The sequence below is a fragment of the Erithacus rubecula genome, assembly GCF_903797595.1.
Source record: "Erithacus rubecula genome assembly, chromosome: 1".
Classification (NCBI taxonomy): Eukaryota; Metazoa; Chordata; class Aves; order Passeriformes; family Muscicapidae; genus Erithacus; species Erithacus rubecula.
The window spans coordinates 20,002,852-20,028,279 of NC_136658.1; the positions used below are offsets into that span (position 1 = coordinate 20,002,852).

The following is a 25,428-nucleotide window of genomic DNA, read 5'->3' on the forward strand; positions in this document are numbered from 1 at the left end:
CTTCAAACAGCACTTTGCCTTGGAAGCAATGACAGTGATTTCAATGGCAGATAGGGTGCCAATGTGACCCAAATGGGTCCATTTTTGTGGTGAACTTCGTCTTCTCCTGTGTTTATGAACAGACTGAACACATCAGGATCTAGCATAAGTAAACAGACAATTTATAAGGAGATCCAGATCTCTCAACGATAATGCACTATTTGCATGACGCTTAGATATTCCTTAACCACTAGAATATCAAGCACAAGTTATCTTCATGGTCTGCATATAAACTCTTTAGGTAATGAAACTCTTGTTATGGTTTCTGCTACTCCTATTTCAAATATTGCAACCACAAAGTGAAGGTGCAAGCTTCTCTGACAATTCCAATTGGGAATAACAAAAGCCAAGATATCTTAGCCCCTTTATCCTCAAGGATGAGCTACAAGTAATACAAAGAGACAGACTAATTTCAGGCAATGATTAGTCTTGAGAACAGCTGCAGTTACTGTATATAGGCTTTACATGCTTGGAGAATCAATTAATTTGCATTTTTTACAGAAAACAGTGCACAGAAATATAACACAATTGCCTGTCTTCCAAACATACCATTAGTGGAGCTGCTCTGAAGTCAGTGTCCACAACTTACAGCCTCTGCTTCCACTAGAAGCAGGCAGGTACTCCTTTTCACTTCCCAACTCAGACAGCTAACCATTACCAGGGAAACACAAACAGCATCTCCAGGTCACTGAGGAGCAAGAGATCTGTCAGACAGGAAATTAGTTCCCTCCTTTGTGGTTTTCTTCTGTTACCCAGAAAAGCCACCAGTTTATACATCCCTCAGCTCATTGACAGCTGCTTACACAAAGCATAATAGTTATGACAGTTTATCATGTGAGTAAGGATCACCAATGAAATTCCCCTTATATGGGAACAGTTGTCTTTCATAAGCAAAAGTGATGGTTGCAAGCATAGGTTGATTTTAATATATCAGGTATTAAACAAGCAGACACATGAAAATGATGTAATAAGCCCAAATAAAATTACTACATATTTGAGTGTTTTAAAGACCAGAAACCTTAAACACTGAATTTGAAACAAAACTGAAACCACTATATTGTGTTCATTACTACTGATACACCATCCTGCAGTCAAAACTAAGTAAGATAAATTGCTTATGCTCTGTTTACAAGATGCTAGCCCTGTAAAGAAAATTTTGCATGTTACCAAATAGAAGAGGCATTAAAGGTTTGGATAATGCCCTTAATCTGTGCTTTCTATAATGGAAACTCTGGATCTGAAGAAAAATATATCTTGAATAACTTGCTCTCTTCTTCAAACATTAATCTGTGTGACTCTTTTCCATGAAGACTGGTGAATTTCCCTCAAGGCTGCAACTAAAACATTATATTCTAACAAGGAAAACCTACAAACCCTGACTTCAATGCCTGCATCTTGATATTTCACCTCATTGTTCTTGTCAGTGGAGCAGCCTTCTCTGTTTAACAAAAACCTTTCAAAAAACCTTTGCAAACTTTCTGAGATAGCACTTATGCCAGTCTTCAAATTGCACACAGTATCACACATATGTAATTACCCACCTCAGGAAATGAAAAATAAAAGCTCAAAAGTAAACAGAGAAGTATGAGTTCTCAGGTATGAGAACTTTGCCACCCTTTTTTGTTTGTTTCCTTCTGCAAATCAAAGGAACCTATTCTTTTTTCAGTTTCATCCTAAGAGGATGTCACAGGCTGCAATGAATTAACATTTGATTACACTGGCACCCACAAGCAATAACTGTTAATGAACAGTTAACACTTCCAGGGCTCTGAAGACTTGTATTACTATATTTGTGAATCTTTAACAGAGAATTTTGCCTAGATATCTTTCCTTTCACATAAATGTATTTTATCAGTATTTTATCATCTGGTTTAGGTAATATCAGAAGGGTTGCTAAAGGATTTGCAAATTGGTCCACCAAGGCTAGAGTCAGACCTCAGTAATAAGGTAATACTGATATGTTTCTAATGAATGCAGCAGGCATGTGGCAGGCATAGCACACTTTGACATTTTAATTCACTTAGCACATGAATTTTTTAAGCTTTATCACTCAAAAAAGTACTTACAGGGTCAGAAGGACCACAGAAGTCTCTGAACACTTTTGAAGGATCGAATTGTCTAATCTCCATTGCTATGCAAGGGCCTGAACACAACTCTGAAACCATCTCCTGGAAGGGAAAGAAGACAGAAAAAAAGTTGAACTCTTTGGGCTTTAGCATGGGTTGTATTTCTCCCTGGAACTAGAGCCAAACTTACAGAACAAGAACAATTAAGAAATATTGTTGCATTTAGGAAAGCAAGGACACTAAACAGATACCATTAGCATTCATCAAAGAAATGTTTTCCATTGTGCTACTTGGTTTAGAAGGTGGAAATTGAGAAAAATTGGATATTCAGCTTCAAAAGGATACTGAATAGCACATAACAGCATTCACAATATTTTAAATTCTTTTGTAGGTACATCCTTATTGATCTGTACCTGGATTTCATGGCAGTATCCTGTAACTTGTCAAACTAGACTGAATCTCTGGAATGCACTTTCCTGGGTTTTAAGCCTGAAAAATCACACTATGTTCAGCCAGTTCCACAGGCAGCAATGTTCTTTGCAGTGTTCCCTACCAGAAGCACAGTACACAGCCTATATCTATTTCCAAATATACACCCATTCAATGACTTTAAGTCATTAAAACATCTCCTGGGCTTTTGGTTCTCATTGTCTTTTCCTTACAGATTACTACAGAAGCCAACAGAATCTGTGCCTGTGGCACAACCTCTTAGGGAAAGGGTCTGGCAACATTCTTGTGATGTACTAATACCAGGATCTCAGTTACAGTGAAATTATCTGTTTCCCTGGAGTCTTCAGGAGAGTAAAGAGACATCATGAGTTCCGTGTGGGTGATGAAGATGGGTCTTAGTTTTCATAGGCTTAAATTAACTCTGGGCATTAGTGCCAATTTGGAGTTTGTTAATTAGAGGTATAGGTTTCACAAGCTGAAAAGATCTATTTTGATGTTCTAGTCTGACTTCCTTTTTAAAATCATGCCCTTATAATTGCATACTTGTTTAGAAATCTGGGCAGACAAGTTTTAAACAAATCAAGACAATTAAAGGAATCAAAACCAATAAGGAAAGTCAAAAGGACAAAACATGCACAGAAAGTGAGGGAGGATAGGTAAGGACTAGCAAAGTTCTGTAATCATGCCCACCAGCCACAGGCAGCTCATTGATGAGCCATGGAAAAGCATACAGAATGGATGAAAGAGCAGAAGGAAAAGAACTATCTTTCTCTTCCTTCTATGAATTGTGACAGAAAATAAATACACAATGACTCTGAGTCAACCAGCACTGTTCCAGAAAGCTGCTATCCTCATATTGGATTCCATACAGAGAACATGTGCCTAAGTTCCCTCTCTAAATTTTATCCAGTACCTTTATCATCAACTGGATCCTAGGAAATTCAGGTAGTAGTATTCCTTAAGGACATGAAAAGAGTGCAGACTAACCTCATGCTGTACAACATAAATAAGCATTTTAATTCCAAAAACTGTGTTATCACCAACAGATCCTCTGTTCAAAACAGGTCAAAGAGTCACGTATTTAATTCTACTAAGAAACAGTAAATTGCCACAAAGTGACTACTCTTAAGAACTTCATTAAATTCTGTCACTTAAACAACTGTTAACAAGAAAACAGAAAAAAAAAAAAAAAAAGGGCTTTTAACATGAATCAACTCTCCAATTCCTGGTTATTCTTGTTCCTCCCTGTTCTACTTTTTCTGTCTCAGCATGGACATCCCAGCAACCACACGGAACAACATGATAAAGTTACTACTGACATCTTTATTACTGCACAGAGCTGGAACCTGAAGACCAGCTGCCATCAGGTACAGCACAGAGGCAGGTGGTTCTGTGGTCAGACAAGCCTGATCTACTTACACAGCCCCATCAAGTCCAGAGTTAAGTCTAATCAGCAGACAGTGTTTGTCTGGTGAGGCTCCCAGTTACAGCTACATCAAATCTTCTCTAGCAAATAGTTTAGTTGTCAAATACCATGGTGTCTGGTGGTCTACCAGAACAATTCCTGGAGGTGGATCAAGCTCAAGGATTTTTGATTAACGAAGTGAATTCTCAGTTGATCTAAAATAATCCAACTTCTTTTCCCCCATTTTCTATTCTAGTTAGAATAGGAAGTACAAAGCAAAACAGTATGAAAATTAAGCAACAGTATGTAAAATCCCATGTAGGGGATACTAACAAAACTAAAATTTTGGGCAGTTGTACAGCTTTCTCTTTTCACAATGTACTTTATATACAGTTTTAAAGTCAAGCCTTTATCTGACTGATGAGGAATAACCAGAAGAAATGGATGTACGATTTTTTAAAATGGATTTCTGGATGCCAGTATCTTCTGTGCTGAGTAATTTTGGAATGATAAATAAAATTTGGATCAAAACAGATGGTTCTGAGTCACATATAGAAGAGGTCATATTCTTTCTCCAATATCCTATTTCGTAACATACTTTCCTGTTTGGACTGCACTGATAATATCTGTTGCTGTTCCCATGTGTAACTTCTCCAGAACCCTTTAACATCATGGTTATCTTTTCCATGTTTCCTGTTTCTCAGATATCCTGAGTGCATGAAAATATTAATTTGATTTCTTTTCAACTGAGTCAATCCAGCACAAGTAACTTGCAGGATGGAGCCCTAGATTCTCACTTTACTTGACATCACCTAAAATGTATTTTATTTATTGACTTGCCTTGTTTAAATGCCAACTTCCCTTCTGAGTAACTCTGCAATTAAATTATATAACTATAATTTGAGACTTGTTAGAGGGTCAGAGATCTTGAAGCCCAAGAGCTGCAGAATATGGTAGAGAATTTCCCATTTTGTTCAAAGCAGAGACTCTTGCAGCACTACAGAACTCCTCAGGCCCTGAAATACTTGTCAGATGCAACCATTTTTAAATTCTGCCACATAACTACAAGCATGCCTGTCCAATCTCCCTTTGGTACTCATCAAAAATGATGTTCAGAGGAGGCCTTGTGAGTATTCCCCAATTTGAGAGTGAACTAACAGTACCCCTAACCCATCTAAAGACAAATTTACAAATCCTGTTGAAATAAGTTAGACTGAACAATCAAAAAGGAGGAAAAAAAGAATAAAAATTTCATTAATAGAGTAATATTAGCAAATATGTAGAAAAGTAACAATAATGCAACCATTTAAAAATTAAGGATAATTTGCAACATAATAGCATGGCAGTAAAGCCAAACTCATTACTATGAGTAAATTACATAGCAAAGTAAAAATTAGTATGAGTAAAATGAACCAAAATCCTCTGAGAGAAGGTGATCCAGAAATACAAGCTCATTTTCATGTATTCCCATTGTTCTCTCTGCAGTAAAGAAGTTTTATGTGACAGTACAACAAAGCACTATACTGTAGTCTCAGATGTCCACTGGGATTACAGTATGTCTTAAACTTCTTAAATTTTCTGAATATTTACGAAAGTCAGATGAATAAACTGAAGAATAGTTCAAGATGTCATTAGGAAAACCTCCAATACAGCAGCCTCATTGTAAAATTAAAAAAAAGATAAATATGTATTTTGATCCAATCCACGACTGTAATATCCAATCAAACAAAGATGCAGGTGTGATACATTCTCACACACCAACACCAATAAAATAACTTCTCTGGGGGAAGCCAGGGACACGACTCTGTTGTATTTTACAAATTCCTTGGCTGAACAATTTTCATGAAAGGCTCTCCTCTATTGTGACACACATAATGCAATTCTCACAATTAATTAATTTATTTGAGAACAAAGCAGAACTATTCAATACCAGGTTCATAAAAGAAACCACATCACAATCCCAGCAATAAGAAATGTGGTAATTTCCTCACATGAGCATATTTAATTTTCAAATGCATTCTTGTTAATCTCATGCTTACCAGGTATTCAGGAACAACACCTTTGTAAATCTCATAAAATTCTTCCACATTTGTACGCTCCATGTTGAACTAAGAAAACCAAAAACCAGTCTGAATTAAAGAACAGCAAGACAAGACATCCCTTCTTAACCAGCAAACATTCAGAATCCACTAAGTTATACAAGGTAAAAGGAATGGCTTTACTCCTGCAATATGAAGCTTGTCAGCAGCTTAGTCAGTGACACGGGCAATGTAGCACACAGTATCTTTTTCCACATCAAATACAAGTAGACAATGTAGTGTTGGTAGATCCCACTAAGAAAGGGGCTATTCTTCATTTGTGATGGGGGTTTGAGTGATAGGAGAATGTCAGATCTTGAGACTTCCACCAGAATTGAAAGGCAAGACTCTAGAGAACAATCTCTGTGCCAAATCCCTTTAACTGCTGAGGGTGTTCAGGGTGTCAAAATCCCTTAAGTACCTTTAAAAGCATTCCCTATAATTAATACTAAATATATATTTTTTTTTAAATTAAAGGAGGATATTAACAATAGTTTCATTAATCTTAGCTAGTATTTTTGCAAAGATATCTCAAATTGCTCCATAAGAGACAGATACCATTATCTCCCCTCCTAACTACAGGGAAACTCAGATATAGGGAAGTGAAGTGTCTTGGCTCAAGGTCACCAAGCAAACAGAAACAGATTAGCTGATCAATCAGATACTAAAACACAAATGTCACAAGGACAATGCTGATCCCAAAACATTGCTACAGTCTGCACAAGGGTTTTATACTGCAGGATGACATCTGTGCATACAGCACTACTCCAACTAATGTTTATCTTAAAAACACACAAAAGGAAACCTACCATCTGCAAAGCTGAGATCTCAAATCCTTCCTTGAGGATGGCTTTTATAATCTTTCCAGCAAGCCCTGAAGAAATATGGAAAGTACAGTATTCAATTTTAAAGAGCAGTATTTACAGTTGAAAGGTATCATACCAATATACTGTTTATTCTCAAACAGAAAAAACAGTGTTTGTGTAATGCAGTTAGAGGAATCAGAGAGCAGAGTTCACACACTCTATGTGTTCTATATGAGGTTATGTGTTGGTCATTTCAAATAACTGAATTCCATGCAGCTGTTGAAAATTATTTCTGCCAAAAAAAAGGTAACTAGTGAAGCCTTTGCTTTTTTCTCAGATCAACTGCAAAAACACCCATTTGTTGCAAGACCAAGATTTTCATTTTTAATGAAGACCCATTGGCAATACTGATTTCATTTCATCATTTCAGAGCACCAACTGTCTTTTTCTTTTTGCAGGTTTTACTTTAAGCCAGAAACAATGCAGGGTGATAACAAATGTTGCCAATAAAATAGCACAGGAGTTCAGGTTTTCTACATGGAAAAAAACCCCCAAAAACAACAATGCAAAATAACATACTCCTTTGAAGTTTACAGCTCACAAATATGCTATTGCTGATGATACTGCTTGCTTATTCTCTCCAGAACACATCATCAGAAATTGAATGATATTGTAAAACAAAACACTGAACTACAGAAAAAAAGAACCACTGATTTTTCACTGAATGCATATTTTAGATTTGTCTGTCAGGCCATTCTGAAGATTATGTCAGCCAAGCACAGTACTCTGTGTGAGTGAATTTCACAGAAGCATTGTTTTTATAGAACACAAATGCCTTTCCTCTAGTACAATTTGTGAGAAACCACAAATTTCTGGATATATATCAAAAAAATAATTAACCACAGAAAAATATCCTGTAATGAATGACAACAGCAGGATGTGACTCCTGGCCATTAGAACCTTTTATTAAGTAGGTTTAAATCAGATATTTAGCACCACATAAATTTAGGAGATGAGAAAACAAAGCTAGTATGGAAGTTATAACATGCTTGAGACACAGCCTACTAATATCTGTGGCACAGGACTGGGGAGCTTCCTACCCCATTAAAAGGTCAATGGAAGCTCTGGGTAAATGAGTCTGTCAGTTGAAAGGCTTTCAAAAGTTGTATTTACAAATGAAAATGAAAAAAGCATGTCCTTGAAGTATTTGCTACTATGTTTTCACACTAAGATTTATGTAGAAAAGCCTTCCCTCTATAAAACACTGTGTATTTCTTCCAAAAACCTTCCACCTACTAAAGGGAAAACCTGAGATTTGGGTGCATACTTAGTCCATGCAGCTCTTTGCATTTACAGAACATAGAAACAAGCAGAGGCAAATACAGTTCCTGTCCCACTATATTGTTCCACCATGTTTTGGTGAAAGTTTCCATTTAACACTGCTATGAATCCAGGGGAAAGAAAAACCCCCCATTTCAAGATAAAATAAAAATAATAATTGCAACAGCAAAATTAAGGGACTTGGACAGGTTTGCCCAGGAAATACAAGACCACATCAGAGAGAGAAACCAGAGCTCTGTTTTCTTTTTGTGCATCCTGCTAGAAAGGCTGAGCAGCTCATATGCTTCCACACAGGTTCTACTGAGGCAGTGAGCCTTTAGTCTTGTTTTCAGAGATAATGGGCAGCTTGTAAAGAGATCAAGTGACTGCCTGGGAATCATTCAGGAAATGAATAAGTAAATGGAAGAAATAAATGAATTTGATTAATTAACTAATTAAACATGTGACACAGCATAAACATTTCCTCTTTCTCAATCTTCAAAGACAATATTCTGGTCAACTGCTTCACCAGAAATCAGCAAAGACAAAGAAAGGGCACTGGCAGATAAATGGTCACTGTCACTTACAGGGAAAAGCTATGAGAAAGGTAAGGGACAGCTACTTTGCCTGACAGATGTCCATTTTACACTTCATCAGTCAAGAATGGGCTACTTGTATAGGCACTCTTAGTCAGCAAGCATCTAATTAAAATACATCAAATTATGGGATATTATGGAAATCTGCTTTTTACAGAACTTTTATCTTCAGCAGTTTTACAACCTACAAGCAAAATTCATGTTTTAGAGAAGCAAAATGTGACTCTATTCAGCTTTCTGGGCTGTTTCTCTACTGAAGTCACTAAGACCTCTTTTCTGTAGAGAGGAGATAGTCTCCTTTAATGACAGAAATTCAAGTAGGAAAGTATTTTGCATAAAGGTCTTTAATGCAAGGCTCATTTAATAATTGTGATGAATCTATCAAGCTTTTCCTCTACATTGTATTTCTGAGTTCACTTCACTCATCAGAGCAGCAGAGCACATAATTGCCCCAGACAGACTGCCCATGTCTGCAACACCCAAAAGGCTTAACCAAAGGATTTATTGGCACCATTCAGACAGACACCTCACCCACAAAATTCAAAGTGCCTTGAGGAAAAAGGGCCATGAGATTTAACTTGTGTTTGCAAAGCAGGATGTTAGCTCTACTTCCCAGATGTGGGAATTGAGGCAGAGGAGCATAAGCAAGTTGCCAGTGGTTGTGCAGATCCACAGATCCAGTGACTCACCCTCCCTTGTCCCACTTTAGGTAATACATGTATCATTTCTCCTAGGGACACTTTCCTTTCAAATTCTACCTGAACCAAAATAGAAACAAAAAAGCACAAAGGCAATCCCCAAGCAACAGAAGAGTGGAAACTCAAGGCTTGGTCTGGGATATGTTTGAGGCTTTCAGGCAGTTGCATGACTGAACTGGGACATATCCTCTTGTTTGGGGGCAATAAGGCTCAGGAAAAGATGAACTCATTAGAGTGCCATTTTAGCAGCTTTCAGCAATGCTTTTCAACTTTTAAATCCAAATCTATAGTGAAAAAACAACTTTCTAAGGACTCTTCAAAAAGGGTCAGTGAATGTTTAAAATGTGATTACAGTAAGAACCTAAATCAAAGTCACAGATTAGGCACCAGTTATGACGAATTTTCAGTCACAAAGCACAAAAGAATCCCAAGCATTACTAAATACAACCAAGGGAATTTAACACTAATCCAAGCAAAAAGAGTGAAACAAAGGGAGCACAGGCATACATTTTATGTCTGCTGGGCAGCCTTTTATTACTACATACCTAGTACAGGACATGATACTTCTTCAATATAGAGAGAGATAATTTTCCAATATATTTTAAACAGGTAAAATGATAAAGTACCACAACTTCCTCAGTTCATTAATATTATATGACTTGTTGCTTTACAACATACAGTATTTGAAAACTGTCTTTCATTAAGAAACAAAAAGTAGCAGGGAAGACATCAGACTGAAAAATACTACAACTGTTTGCAGAATTAGGCATTGGGATAAAATAAAACAGTTTCATGAAAGTCACTTTTAACCTAGTAGCACTTTAATCAATGAGCCATAGCAACTGTGCTACTGGGACCTTTCAGTCCCAGTGCACTACAAACCACCAGCCCTAAGAATAGGAATGTTACATTCTCTTCCCTTTCTTCTTGGCCTGTTTCCTAATTTAACCATTCCTCTGTTAAAAGCTCATTAGGCAAGACAGCAGACTGCTTTCAAAGCAAGGCAAGAACTAGATTCCTCATCTCAGCCTCCATATGCTATTTTTTAAATCCTTCCAATAACTAAAATAATTCCTTTTAAACAACAGGGGTTTTTTTGACAGCAATAAAAAAACTGCCATGACTGATCAGATTGATGATCCATCTCATCCAGTAACATATTTCTAAAAGTAACCTGGACCGGGTGCTAAACATATCACTAACTATAAGTAGCAATTTCATTTCATGTCTTTTTCTGACATTTTGAAATGCAATTTTACTTCATAGTATAATAAAATAATCTGATTCTTCACTGCCAAGTAGTAAGGTCCTATTTCAAAACTCCAGATAATCACAATCAGACCTGACTCCAAGCAAAGTCTTTTTTGAACTCTAGAAGATGGAAAACTGGGATTTAGAGTTCAAAATATCCTACAATGTTTTTCAGTTAAAGTTCTTGCTAATCTTTGTTTCAGACAACATTGAAAAACACTGGGCAGTAAGTAAATGACTGATGTCCTTCTCAAAAAGTGTACTTCCTCCTATCAGTTGGTCAACCAATACCCCGAAGGACAAGGTTTCTCTCCCTCTTCTCTCTCTATTTAGGAATAACACAGCTCTAGGCATTTTACTATGCAGCATATACACACCATTCCTAGACTCCCCAATAGTTTGGTCAGGGTGATAATCTGTAAATACTAGTCTCCCAGCCCTACTGTGTACTGTATGAAAAAGGCTACGCAGCATTTTTGTGCCTGTGCTCTGGCACAGTGAGGGAATGACAGGGGGTCTCCTGAGGGATACACTCCAGGCCAGCAAAGGAGAGGGGGATCTCAAAAGCCACCCAGGCTAGTGATGAGGAAAAGAAAAGACCAGTGGATACTGATGGGAGAGAGAGGAGCATGTGAGGAAATCATGAGAGAATATTGCTCACAGCAAAAGAGTCCAGGATTTTCCATTATTCCTTATTTCTGTTGAGGTACTATAATAAAAGGAGAACATCGAGAAGTCTGAAGGACAGCTTTATAGACATTTATGGAGAACTTTGCCAACACTGCAGCACTGGTGAAAACCTTTACAGAAAATATTAATTTGAAAACACTAAAAGTTAAAGGAGTGAAGACAAAAGATACCATGGCCTTACTGGAAAAGAGAAGTCAGGATAGTACTAGCACAAGAAAAATTATGCATGCAGATAGTAAATCTCAGGGGGCCTTGAAACCAAAATGATTGAGCGTGTGACACAGCTGACAACGGGAACTGACAGATTCAAAGGGGGTGAAAGGTTCAAAGGCTTAATTCCAGCTGCAACTTTCTGAACTGCTATGAACAAGGCAAGACCACACATGTGAATGCCAGGCAGGGCATTTTAAGTGCAGAATGATGAAAATCCATAGGGAAAAAAAGGTATTCTGGGAATTCTAGCATGGGAACAGATGGGAAGGGTCACACTTAGCATTCGGATACAAAGGCCCATAGAGAAATTCAAGGCAAAGATCACGGCCAGCAATTTGGCTGGGTAGTATGAGCCACTGGAGAAGAGAATTTGAATAAAGCAATATTTTGAAGAAAGATCAGTATCTGTCAACAGTTATGCTGAACTCAAACTCATCATCTTTGCATCACATCATTTCTGCAGTTCCTCAGGAATGTTCTGTTCACATCCTTCAGAATTTCAGCAGGGACTTGGTACCATCTGTGAATATTGCAAGCATGCTCTGACCTCACCAATCCAAGCCATTAATGATTATATTGATTAGAACTGACCCCAGGATGCCTGACAAGACTTCATTTGTAAAGCCCTTTTAATTTGATGTGCTCATGTCCAACATTCAGGGAAACATTTAAAGCTATACAGATGCCTACGCTGTAAAGATGTAAACATACAATTTACTCCACTAAAGGAAAATTCCTAACAGCAAAGAACTTTTTCTATGGCACTGATAACCAAGTGGATTAGGGTACCTTGAACTGTTTTACCTTGCTTTGAAGAAAGCATACTTGGAGAATTCAGAGTTTAACATAGTATATTTTCCTTCACAAAAGACATACTGGTAAATGTCCATCATATGTCCATCAACCACTGAGTGATTTCAATAAAATTATACACTCCTGACTCATCAGTTTCCTTGGTATGAAAGAAGTTTCACTATCCTGAAATTCCCTGGTCCACTCTTACAACTGACTTTTCTCCCACCCTTTACAAGTGACAATTCTGAAATGCGGTAGCACTTATTTCTAATGCCTCTCTTCTTTTTTAACGTTAATACCATCATCCCTGCACAGAGATGATTTCCAGTAACATCAACACCACCAATATAAGTCCATTAAACACAGCAGCAAATACACTTTTTTTCCAGTTGGAGGATACAAATGAGCTTCAGCAAGGATTAGCTGTGCCATTTGATCTCTGAAGTGTATCTCCTCCTCTTCCTTCCAGTCTCAAATTGTCAGGAAGGATTTTCAAATTCAGTTCACCTCCTCCCCTACTGAAATCTATTAGAATGTAAAATTTATTTTTCATATTAAAAAATACATGTCACTTCCCCACTAGCCATTGAAATCCAGAATCAGTCTAAGCTGGGAAGCCAATGCCAAGGTGCTCAAACTTGAGGCAGAAATAAACAAGAAACACTATGGGCTTGGTTACAAAACCAAACATCCCAGGCAAGGAATATCCATCATTACTACTACAGCAAAGAATTAAAAACACAGATGGAAGTGTATGGATGACTGATCTCATGAAAGCCAAATTTTTTAAATTCTAAAAATGGTGATGAAGTGGCAAAGTAGGTTGTTTTCATTTCAATCACTTTCTGCTAGCTTCTCTAAAGAGAAAAAAACCCAACCAACCAAAAAAACCTCAGCACCAATAGACACCACCAAATGCTTCAACACTCTATATATTATTTATATTCAAGGAAAACATTAAGAAACAAACTGCATTTCATTTGACATAAATACATCTCCTCCCTGGGCAATTCTGTCTACAAAAGAATGTCTGCAACTGAAAGCACAGTGTTTTACTAGTTAGTCCTCACATGACTGTAGCACTAAGATTGCCATATTGCATGTGGGAATACCCTGAGGTCACATTTCAAACTATCCATTCTGAAGTATCTGCAAAGATCTGCGTTCATTCTATGATTTTTTTTTTTTTTTTTTTAATTTCAGATTCTATCAGCAAATAATTCCTTCTAGACTTCAAATTGTTAAGTCCCTAAAGGCTGGCACTCAGTCTTGTAGAAAAAAATCCAGAGAAAAGTTCTGCCTACAATGAGGTAAACTCCACAGCATCTGCACTTCACCTTTCTACTATCTGCACACTTATCACAGACAGAAGATGCACTTTCAGATTAGTTATGAGAAAATTGCACTCCTCCTTTTTTCTCAAACCAGTTTCTGAAAACCCTGTTCTAATTCTAGGTTTCCTGAAAATAAAAATACTTAATTACTCAAACTTATGCCTAAAAAGGTAAAAAAGTAGGAAACCATTTCCAGAGTTTTCATATCCAATGAACACAAACGGTCTTGAGAAAAAACTATGAGATAGATAAGTACTGCTGAGAGTGATAATAGATTTGTATCTCTACCACCTTCTTTGTTTTCTCCCTAGCTTATTTAATTTCCTAACTACACACATGTAAGTATACTTAGCACTATACAGAGGTGAACTGGACATTTTCATAGTGATGCCTTCTCTCTTTCAAAGAGCAACAAGTGTATTGTGTGTCAGGACAGTTCTTCAGTTGTCTGCACTCAGATAATCCACTACAACATTGGGAATCTACAGTCTTCTCCTCACTGTCTTAAACAATAAACTCACCTGAGATTCTACATAAGTAAACCTTCTTTCTGTACCTGCCTGGGACTGCACTACCACCCTTGGTATTCTTTTTGTCACATTCAGGTTTGTCTTTAGAGCTACAAACTACTCTCTCAATTGGAACTTTTCTGACTTTGCACAAAGAAGGAAATATCATTCTTATGACTTCCTATCATGTAAAATTTTGTTAATAAATGTAAATTTCTACAACTTTCTAAAGCTGTCTGCTAGCTACTAAGTTAATATAGAAGAGCTCTGTAAGTTTTATTATCCACTCAGAACAGGTCTAAAACCACATTTCTACACAGTATCTTTTCCACTTGGCAAGAAGGTACTCCTGCTCCTTCTATTTTCTATGAGGTTTAAATTTTCTTTAGTTGAAGAACATAGTGGAAGACAGCACTGTATCTTTTTAATTAAGAGGAAAAAGGATTTAACTTAGTAGAAATGTTAGAGCAAAATCTCAAGCTTAACACATACAAGGAGAGCAAACCTCTCTGGGTAGTTAGTCTCATGCCCAGGACCTCTCAAAACCACAGAGGCTTCTTTGCCTTTCAGTTTGCATATTACATATTTCTGATCTTAACCTTTGCAGCCTGATCATTGCTGTTTTAAAATATTTCCCCTGCTAATTTTTCCAATGAAGAAGCTAAAGGCCACATCAAAGAAACTTTAAATGAGTCATGAAATATCAAAGTCTATTTCCTACAGTAAACATGACTAAATTGTTACACATAAAAATATTAAAAGTTAATCCCACCCAGTGTGATCTATAGGGTGTTATTTCTGCTCACAAAACAGTCAAATCATAACTGTCCTAAGGGCATTAAATTGATCTTCATCCATTCTGGGGAATTTATAAATTTGGCTTCTGAGCACTAGTGCGAATACATCCAGATCTACTAACATGAAGGGAATTACAAAAAGAGAATGCCTAAGTTATTGCAAGTATGATTTTTGTATCTCAAGTGTCAGAAGCACAAGAAGCAGGATGATTACAGAACACAGACTCACACACTAAAAATTTCAAACTATTAAGCAATTTAAGCATACAATCTTAGAGCTGTGCTTACTAGTTACCATCCTCCTTGACTGAAAACTGGTTTCAGGAGGAGAAAACTGAAACACACTGAGAAGTGTAAGATTCTAGACAGAATAAATCACATCATGTCTCCCTGATGCAACCCTGGTAAAAACAAATTTGCTTGGAGTAGTATCAGGTTGCTTCTGCATTCTTGTAGTTCTCAGTGAAGAGGAATTGGACTGATCTTGCAAAACCTCTTCAAAATTAAAATACAACCACCTCACTGATGCCAGCCAGGGAAGCTCTCCATCTCCGCTGGGAGCAGCCACCAGTGAGCTAAAGTTAATCTAATCCAGAGCTCTGGGCTACATCACCTTCCATGGCCTACCCATTTCTGACCCTCCACAGAAGGTGTTATGCTGACACCAGACTGACAAAAGAGCTATGGCCTTACTTAAGAGACGTGCATGGCACACATGCCTAGAGGGCGAGCGATGCCATCACTCCAGCATTACCAGCACTCTTGACAGCAGAGGTTAAACTTCACCTTAGTCCCTCAACACCCCTTATCAGGCCTCAGGGTTCCCTGCAGCCTGGCAGACATGCTGACACTCCTGCTTACAGGAATTCTCAGGTGTCTGGGCACTGCACCAGGTCCTGCTGTGCTTGGCTGGGCTGGGATGCACTAGGCAAGGACCAGACACTTCTGTATGTCCCTCAGCAGAGAGACAGCAAGGCCATAGATAAAATCAACAGTGATTTTCCTCTGCTTTATCACTGGATAAGAACTAACTGTGGCAATCAAAGCTACTCCCTAAGAGAGTATTCTGCCCAAGAATTAACCAGCATAAACTAGAGATTATATCCAGTCTTTTGTCAGCAAGTTACACTCACTGAAAAACACCCTAGTTTACAGCTGCCATTAAAGTAAATAATCTTCCAGGACAGAAAACCATGAAAATTTTTCCTTCTAGGAATTAGTTATGGAACAGACTCTGGAGGAAAAACAAACATTGCAGAAAAAGGGCCAGAACGCAAAATTCAAATCATTAATTCAGTCAAATGTCTCTACAGAAACAAAGACCAAATCTCTGTATAAACTCAAGTACATAAGTGAAACTTCATGTAACTGTAAATATGTAATGTGCAGCTTATATTCATGGTAATTAGATAGCCAAGTTCAAAGCCTCAGCAGTGCACAGGAAATTGCAAAAAGGTTTATTTTTAGATACTCAATACTGAAAATTTGTAGAGCACAAATCAAAACTCCAACGCAAAAGAGGCTCTGCTGCTTTGACCCACATGATTTTCTCTCCATGCCTCTGGCTTTGCCAAACCACCTTTTCCCACTGAAGGCCACACAGGATTTCCTTTCCTCTCCAGCATGTTTCCACTCACCTGATTGCTTGTGTGTGCAGCTTTTGCTTTACTTATTTAATTGTCCTTATCTTAACCCATGAGCTTCCTCACTTTTACTCCTCTGATTCTCTCCCCAGTCCCAGAGAAGCGAGTGAGACCACAATAAAGCATTAAAATAATTCACCGACTTAGAAAAGTCAGTTCTGATTTCTTCATTCTGTTGAGAGTAATAATAACAGCTGCATGGAGGGATAATGCTCAGACAAGGTACACCTTTTGTCTTTCAAATTTCAGTTGCTTTTTGGCAGTTGTCCTCTGACTTTCCGGCCCTCTGTGATGTGAGAAAAAGGACTACATAGGAGACACAAAGACCTCAGGACTATATAGGGGACATTAAAGCCAGCACTCACACTGCAAAGCTGGATGTGTACGTACATTTTTTGTTTACCTACATCCATACCTCCTCTCCTCACCATCCTCACCCTCATACAAGCACTCACTCCCAGAGGGATGTGCATATAGCATCACAACTTGTCTTCTGGCAACTTACAAAAATTCCGAGAAGTTAAAGAAAAAAGAAAGAACAGACAGGACACTATGAAATCTACAGAGATTAGTAAGATTAAAAATAGGAAGAGAAAGCCTGAGCTCACTGAGATAAGAGTGTGTCTCTATATGTAATAGAAATTTTATCTTAAGTCTAAAAACAATCAGTCCAAGCCACCCACTTTGCTATTTTTACACTCAAATGAAAGACCCTAACAATTCTGCCACAGAAAAGTTTGTCCTCTGCAAACATGCAGCTAGGTAAAATCACAGTCCCAGCTGCTGCCCATATTTCTGTAAAAGGAACATCACAGTGTCTTTGCTGCATGGCAGACTTATCAGTAGCAGATACCATGTAGGGTCTGGAAGAGATAACAGGCACATTATCAGTAGCAACCACGAAAATCCTTCTTGTGAAAGTCTTTTTTTTTTTATTTCAGCAAGCTCTCCAGACATCCCACTTGAGGTGTGAAAGGCCTGGAAACTACTCCAGCCACTTCTGCTGTTTCCATTTTCGCTATCCACAAAGAAGTGATTAAAATGTTGCAGTGTGCTCTGCATCTTACTAAGGAAAAACTATGCTCTCACATAGTGATATTTATTCTGTATTCAAAAATACTGTTCCAGTGCCTGAGTCAAAATATTTTACTGCACTCACTGCTCCTACACATGCTCCTGGATCTAAGTACAGGACACACAAGCAAGGTTATTTTTGCACAGTAACAGTAGAGCATTAAACATTTCCAATACTCAGATGGCAAACTCCCAGGGCATTCTGCAGCACAGAAAGCATCACAGAATCCACCAAATGCTTTAGGTCTTCGGCTCACTTTCACAAACAAGTCTTTCCTACTTTCCATCCCCACAAAATTCAGCAGAACAAGATTTGTAACAGCACAAATCTCCCTTTGTGAATCGTTTTAATCTGATGTGCTACTGCCTGAGTGGAGGGCCCTGGATCATGGCCAGGTGTAGTCTTCACTCTGTGGGGAGCATGCTAACCTTTTCCAGCAGGTGACCATGCTGGGCAGACAGGAGCAAGGACATGGGAAGCTGTCACAGTAAGATATGTCAAACCTCATGTAGGTTTTAATCCCTTTTTTTGCCTCTCCCTTCTTATTCTGAAGTGAACAAGTATCTGCATAGAAAGCAGACCCACTCACTCTTCATTAAAATGAACTGCAGAAATACTAAATGTGCATGAAACACAATGTATCTGCAAGCTTTGCATGAACTGTGAAATACACCCTATGCTCCAGCAGTCTCATTCTCCCCAAAAGAGGGCACAGGAATGATCCTGGATACAATGGACACACACTGTTTTGTCCTCTGCTATCTGCATTGCTTACCTTCATTAACAGCATGAGGCTTAATAATGCAACAAGTACAGTTTGTGAATTTTGCACTGCTGACTGGTCCACGACCTCCACTGGAGGGAAAGAACAACTCCAGCTCCTGAAAACAATTGTAATTAAACACATTTTAGATTGATCTAGCTGCATACATCAGTTTTTATCATAAGTAACAACATCTGAAGTATCCATAATCACAGAAGATAAGCCTTCAGGGCAGAATTTTTTTGCTACAAATGCTTGTTCCCTAAAATATGTCAAATGTATCTTTTCCCCTCTGGCACCATTGCTACAATGACAAAAACAGATTGGAGTATTTCTTGCAATGTCTTCCTTTTCAGCTCTGCAATGCAATTGTTCAGTCAGAACATTCAAAATGCTGATGCAGCCATCATTTGGTAGAGGTGCTCCCAGTTTTACCAATGCTCTCTCTCTTTCCTCAACATCTTTCCACATCCAGTCCCTTATACACCTATTTTATTTTTCCTTATTTTCAAATAATCTTTTCCACTATATAAGCAAAAGTACAACTACTATCCATTTTTCAGTGTGTTTTCTTTCCATATACATAACAGACCTCCTTCCAAATTGCTTACATTTTTTCCTTTCTTCTTCAATAATTATACTTTGTCTAAAATTGCTGAGTCACTTCTCATGCCTAATTGGTCTCATAATTTTTTAAAAAGTCTTATTGAATTGAAGTTGATTAACTTAATTGTTTTGATTTCTCAGATAAATCAAAGGAACCTTTTTGCTTCAATCTCTTTTTTCCCACCATCATTATTTAGGCATCAGATACCTTGGGTCTTAGTCCATACTGGGGTGAACTTGGCAGTCAGGTTTCTTTCCTCAGTGATATTTTTTCACTGTTCACTGCCAGCTTCACACTTTTTCCATACCATTTATTCACATATGTTACACAATCTGCCAATTAACGAATGTGCTAAACACAAGTTCCATTTCACACCTATTGGTCAAATTCAGCAAGAGAATTGATACATTTCTATTTAAGAGAAAGAAATATATCCAAGAAATACTACTACCAAATGTATTTGATTTTTTCCTGTATAACAGTAGCAATGCTAAAGGCTATTTCCTGGAATTGTCTCCCTTAATTTACTAGCTCAACTTATGTGGAATAGACTCATATTTAGCTCATGGCACTTCAACAATTTTTGTAATCCCTTCTTGAAGAATCACACAATTCAAACTTGTTGATGTTTGGATCTTGGACAATGGATCTTTCAAAAGAAGGGAAAAGGGCCTTTATTTTTCTGCTGGCAAATAATCCATATTTTAAGTGGCACACCTGAGACAATAGGGTTCATTCCTTACATCCTTCTACTGATAAAATGCTGCATGATTCAAGGAACTTGTCCCAATCTGTTAATTGCTATTTACTCTAAAAGAAGCAGCCAGAAAAAGGTATTAAAATATATATAATATTTTACACTCAGTTTTATCCATTAAAATTCATAAAAGAAATTTATCTCAATAATGCCGAAGGACTGGCATAATGAAAGGCCAAACTATAATCTTGTGGAGCATTAAAAAAAGAAATATTATTTTCCTTACCCTTTAGTCCTGATCTAAAGAAATTAGAAACTTTGGCCTGCAGAGAGACAGCAGCTTAGAGTGTATCAGAGACATACTCTCACTTGTCATTTAGCCATCAAAAGAACAATGCAGCTTTCCACTCTAAGTGTTCGGCTGACAATATGTTCATCAAATGTGGTTGACACTTCAGTTTTTTGCCAGGAGAGTTCATTTAGGTCCCTTTATCTTATATTTCTTTCTTTTCAGCAAATTTTCCGCAGGCACAGCCAACTAGTTTCCATAGCAACTGCTACACAGCCATGTAATACTAGGCCTACTAAATTAATAAAGGCACAGGGGCACTAAATTCACAATTTTGCTTGATTTATTAAAGATAGGTATCAGTAACACCACAAAGATGCACACACCTACAGATGGTTCAGCAAAATAATTCCAGTGTCATAAAAAAGCTGCAGATGAACAGGGCCTTCAGACAGCATTTCAAAAATAATGAAATGCAACCAGAACAACAAACTAAAACCTAAGCACATACTTATGCTTCTAAACAAGATTTTATGCTAATAGATACTCTTTCCTACATTCTCAGTTCAGAAGCTGGCACAGTTGTCATGGCAGTACACAGGAAAAAAGAGAAACTTTCACCCTTATATTTGAAGACATCTAACTATTTAACCAGAATGCCAGTCTTTGCTGACTATAACTCTCCTTCATCAGAAAAGATCACTTTTATCCAAACTCTTTCTGAGTCTGCAGGTCTCTCTCCAGCTATGCTACTGCAGCTGTTCCAATTTAAACAGAGGGAAGACTAGAATCAAGGAAGCAGCAACTGGTATCTTTCCCCAGCTAAAGTGGTCTACAGCTGAGACATCACAGCAACACATCAATCAATCATGAGATAAACTTTATTCCTGCCATCATTTATTAGCATATCTATCCCACAACAATGCACACAAAAGTCACCTTAATTCTACAGAAATGGTACCTATTACCCAGTCCCAGGGGTTCTTCTTAGCACTGAGAAAAGAAACACTGCAAACAAAGCAAAACAGAACCAAACTCCTCAAAGCCATGTCCACAGTGTTACCTCTCAAAGCACGAAGCACTACAAAGTAGCCTGGTTTTTAATGCTTCGTTCTGAACAATAACAGCAAACTAGGCTGCAAGCAGAGCACTAGTGAGAACTGTGAAGGAGAGCAAATATGTGAAACACAAGAGGGCACAAAAGCATTTGTTTAATCCTTTTTTTATGACCTGCATTGGTAGACAATAGGTAGATTACACAGACCATGCAATTAACTCACTGTCTGTGATGTACACAAACATTAAAAATGACTAGGCATGCTCTCCTGATCAAAGCACCCAGATTCACCTTTGTGATAAACAAGGTCTCTGTTTTCAGACAGTTTATTTTTCCATGCTAAAAAGAAGCCATGAGAAATATGTAAACTACTTCTGAACTCAAGTGTGGAAAAAAAAAGAGAAATTTCTAATCTGGTTGTTAGCAGATAAAAGTAAAAATAGACCTCAGTCAAGAAAGAATCAAAAACTTACTTTAGCAGCTGAAGCAACTGAATCAGGGCCATGAGCTGCATCTCTGAGGCCAGAAAGTCCAAAGCTCTCTGAGATGCTGTCCAGTGTATCGCTCTCAGTCTCTGTAGGGTTTGCTGGCCCCACTATTGCTCTCCATTTACTCACTGCATCATCTCCCAAGAGCTCCATAGCAAGGATGGGGCCACTCATTATTAACTGGAGAAGCTCACTGCAAAATGGAAACAGCACATGGTGATCCATACTACAAATTAAAATCAACAAAAAAAATCAACAAAAACATAATCCAGTGGAGATGCTCAGAACTCAACTTGGCAAGACCTCGAGCAACCTGATCTAACTTTGAAGTTGACTCTGTTTTGAGGAAGAGGTTATATTAGGTCATGTGCAGACATTCCCTAATAATGGTTGTTGAAAAAAACCAACGTGCACATAACTCAAGCTCACTGAAGCTATTCTGTAGAGTCTTACATCTCAAAATAATTTTTAAAGGATCAGTACTGGTGTCCTGTTAACAATGAAAGAGAGACCCTTGGTAACCACTTGTCTGACAGTAATGATTCCTAAGCTTTCCTCTTCTGCACAGCAGCATTTCAAAACTCATTAATGATGTGTACTCCACTGACAGAACATCAGCACTGCTTTCAAGCTGAATTTTCCACTGCCCCACAGATCTCTCCCATGGATTTTGCCCAGCCAAAGTCCAAAGTGGGAGAGAAGAGAAAGAGCTGAAAAGTTTGCATGGGATAAAGGACTTAAAAGTGAGTTATTATACCTTGGCATAACCCAAGTGATTTTAATGGGATGAATCCAAGTCAGGAGAAGAGGTTGTCAGGAGCAGCCTGCCTCCTGTCCTGACCACTTCACAATAGAAAACAACCACCCAAAATTGGTAACCCAATTTAAAAACTAAACAAAACACCATAACTATAATTCAGTATCTTCACAAAACATGCATACCAATAAGCCTATCTTTCCACTGTTTAGTCTGAATAGAACCAACAAAGACAAACATTGACTCTGGTTTTTGTATTACTTTGTTTAAAAGAAGAGCTTTACACAATTATAATTGTGGATGTGCATGCTTCTCCAACTACCTTCTTCCTAATGATCACTGGTCAAGAAGAGAAGAGAAATCCTAGTAGTTTTTTTGAAAAAGAAACATTATTAAAACCATGAAAAGTTACATAAAGAAACAACACAATAAAAAGCTATTGGAAAACATGTTTTGCTGGTCAGAGTTTGCTTGTTTAGGACAGTTAAATAGAGCACATACATCTGAGAAAAAAGCAATTTCTACAACACTATTTACTAAGACTAATCCTTGAATATTCTTTTCTTAAATTTATTCTTTAAGATGAAAACCATTATTTTCCAAACAACAGAATTGTTACTTTTCCTTACTATTCACTAGATTTACATTGACTAGTGAGTTTGCAAACTAAATCTGAATTTAAAGGCAAGACACAACATCAAATATAAATGAGTTGTAGATTTCACACATTATTGCCTTGAAATTTCTTGTTTCTATTTGATTTGAAATGCTCTAGAGCTATTTATTTCTAATTTAGAGAAAAATTCTATACAAAAAATGTAACCAATAGGACTGTAGGATGAGATACAGGCACACCACAGTGGACAAAGGCTACAGTTCCTCAGACAATTAGCATTAATATAGATAGATATCTGTGAAATAAGACTGCAGGCAAAATTCTTGATTATTTATCAACATATTCAAGCAGGCTTACTCAGCAAAGAAAAGGCAATTCCAAATCATCCATTCTCTGACCTGCAACATGGTCAGACATAGCCTGGGGTCATGTCTCTCTGAAGGGCTTTGAGTTTGGACCCACAACAAATCAGCTGCTCTTGCTGGAGAGCAGCTGGCAATGCTAATTCTCAAGCACTTCTGACAGTACTGAAACCAGGTCTTTCAACCACATCAGTGCAAACCCAGGCATCAACATGGCTGAAAAACACAAGGTATGTTCTTCCTAAAAGAAGCAGAATGTGCAATGGAGAAGAATGAAAAGAAAGTTGCTCTCTCAGGGAAAGTGGAAACGACTCAGTCTCTGGGTCATAAGCATCCATCTGGTGAGTTATGGAAAGACCAAGGTTTCTCACATTAGGTGGAACAGTCTAGCATCATGGAAGTTTGACATTTGTCCAAGGGTAGCAGTACAGTAAAAACTGCCCCATGCACTATCCTTTCAGTTATTTATGATGTGGGGTGCTTGTTACCAAATCAATTCTTGCTACTAAGTCTTCCTCCTAATTCTCATTATTTGCAAGCTCCACCCTGATCCTGAAGATACCCTTTCTCTTGGCTTTGAAGTTTTGCCCTGCTAGGAGCATTTTCACTTCTGAGGGACAAAAGACATTCCTCTGATACCACTGGGTTGTAAATGAATGGCTGAAATAAGGATCTCTCCCTGGAGGAAGAAGAAAAGGTGCATCTTTGCAAAGGGCTCCACTCAACTAAGACAAGCTCTGCTTTTCCCATGGTCCTGTGGTATAAAAAATGGTAAATGAATTTCATACATTCAATAAGTAAGCTTAATACATGTCAAGATGAAATTGATATACCTACTGATAAAAAGGTTTTGCTCGATAATCAGCATAGAAATCAGCTGCTTCTTTTCTGGAAAAGTAAAAAGACAGATATAGCTATATATATATATATACACACATAGATATATATACATATATATATATATACACCCCCCACCCCCCCCACAAAAAACACAATTCTCATTCGTCCAAATTTCATTCATAAACATGTTTCTACAGGCAATGTCTTCCTAAGTTGGACAACTTGTTGGGTGTTCATGTCCAATGACAGAAACTACATTTAAATTTCTGTAACATTTAGTGTAGCTATCAGTATAGCTGACAATTCCTTATGCTCCTGCTCTGAGAAGGAATTACTAAAGCCCATTTCAGGGTCATTGATGGTCCCCACACCCTACATTCCCAGGCTGAGAAATAAATGCAGCAGAGTCACCTTCTTGCCAAGCCATTTGCTGTTATGTTGCTTTCATCATTCATCAGTTTGAGTGGGGATATTTGGTTAATGAAGTTTGGTTTTAACATATAATCAAACAATTTATCTGCTCCACTGGAATACTTTATCAAGGCTAGTATTTGATTAAACTGGTGCTTAACAAAATACTGCATAACCTGGTTTCTATTCAGTGTCCTCAAATCTCACAATTTGCATAGGTAGCACAATGCTCTCCACACTTGCACACTTCAAAACACAGTTTGGTCTGGCATGTCTCCTCAGGGAACACAGCAGTGACTACACAGTGCTTTCTTCCAAAGCAATGGGGTTTCTGCAGTGAGGGGTCTCCTTACACTACTGCCAGGCAAATAAAAGCTACCAGGCAAACCCAGTGTGTCTGCAGCACAGATGTTTGTTATTCAGTCTTTTCTCAGGTGATGGAAGGAAAAAAGATGTTCTTTTCAGACAGGGTGGTGGCCCTTCCCAAGCTCTGCATTGCCACAGCCATGCTCCTACCAGCACTGGGCTCAGCTACCCAACTACACGGGTTTTGGGGACCACCACAGTGCAGATCACCATCCCATCCACCAATGGACAGACCATTTTGTGGCTTTTCTCCCCACCAGCAAACCTACTCTCTTCCTTGGCTTTTTTCCCTCAGCTGCTTCTCATGTTTTGCTTACTAAATTGCTTTTTCTGCACGGCAACAGCTAGAAAAATCCATCATTTTTCAGCTCTAAACCTGCTATTTTGCAGCTTCAGAATTCCTGTGGAGA

At 37.9% G+C, this 25,428-nt stretch overlaps 1 protein-coding gene across 1 annotated transcript in view; it reads right to left on the bottom strand.

The window, feature by feature from the left end:
* Positions 1–25,428, bottom strand: part of NME7 (NME/NM23 family member 7) — an 86,488-nt gene that overhangs the window by 32,463 nt on the left and 28,597 nt on the right. Inside the window, exons 5-10 of the mRNA XM_079330348.1 lie at positions 24,239–24,289; positions 21,652–21,859; positions 18,541–18,646; positions 6,848–6,912; positions 6,000–6,068; positions 2,106–2,207 (exon numbers count right to left, since the gene is read on the bottom strand). Of these exons, the coding sequence (XP_079186474.1) occupies positions 2,106–2,207; positions 6,000–6,068; positions 6,848–6,912; positions 18,541–18,646; positions 21,652–21,859; positions 24,239–24,289 (601 nt within the window). The remainder of the gene's footprint in view (positions 1–2,105; positions 2,208–5,999; positions 6,069–6,847; positions 6,913–18,540; positions 18,647–21,651; positions 21,860–24,238; positions 24,290–25,428) is intronic.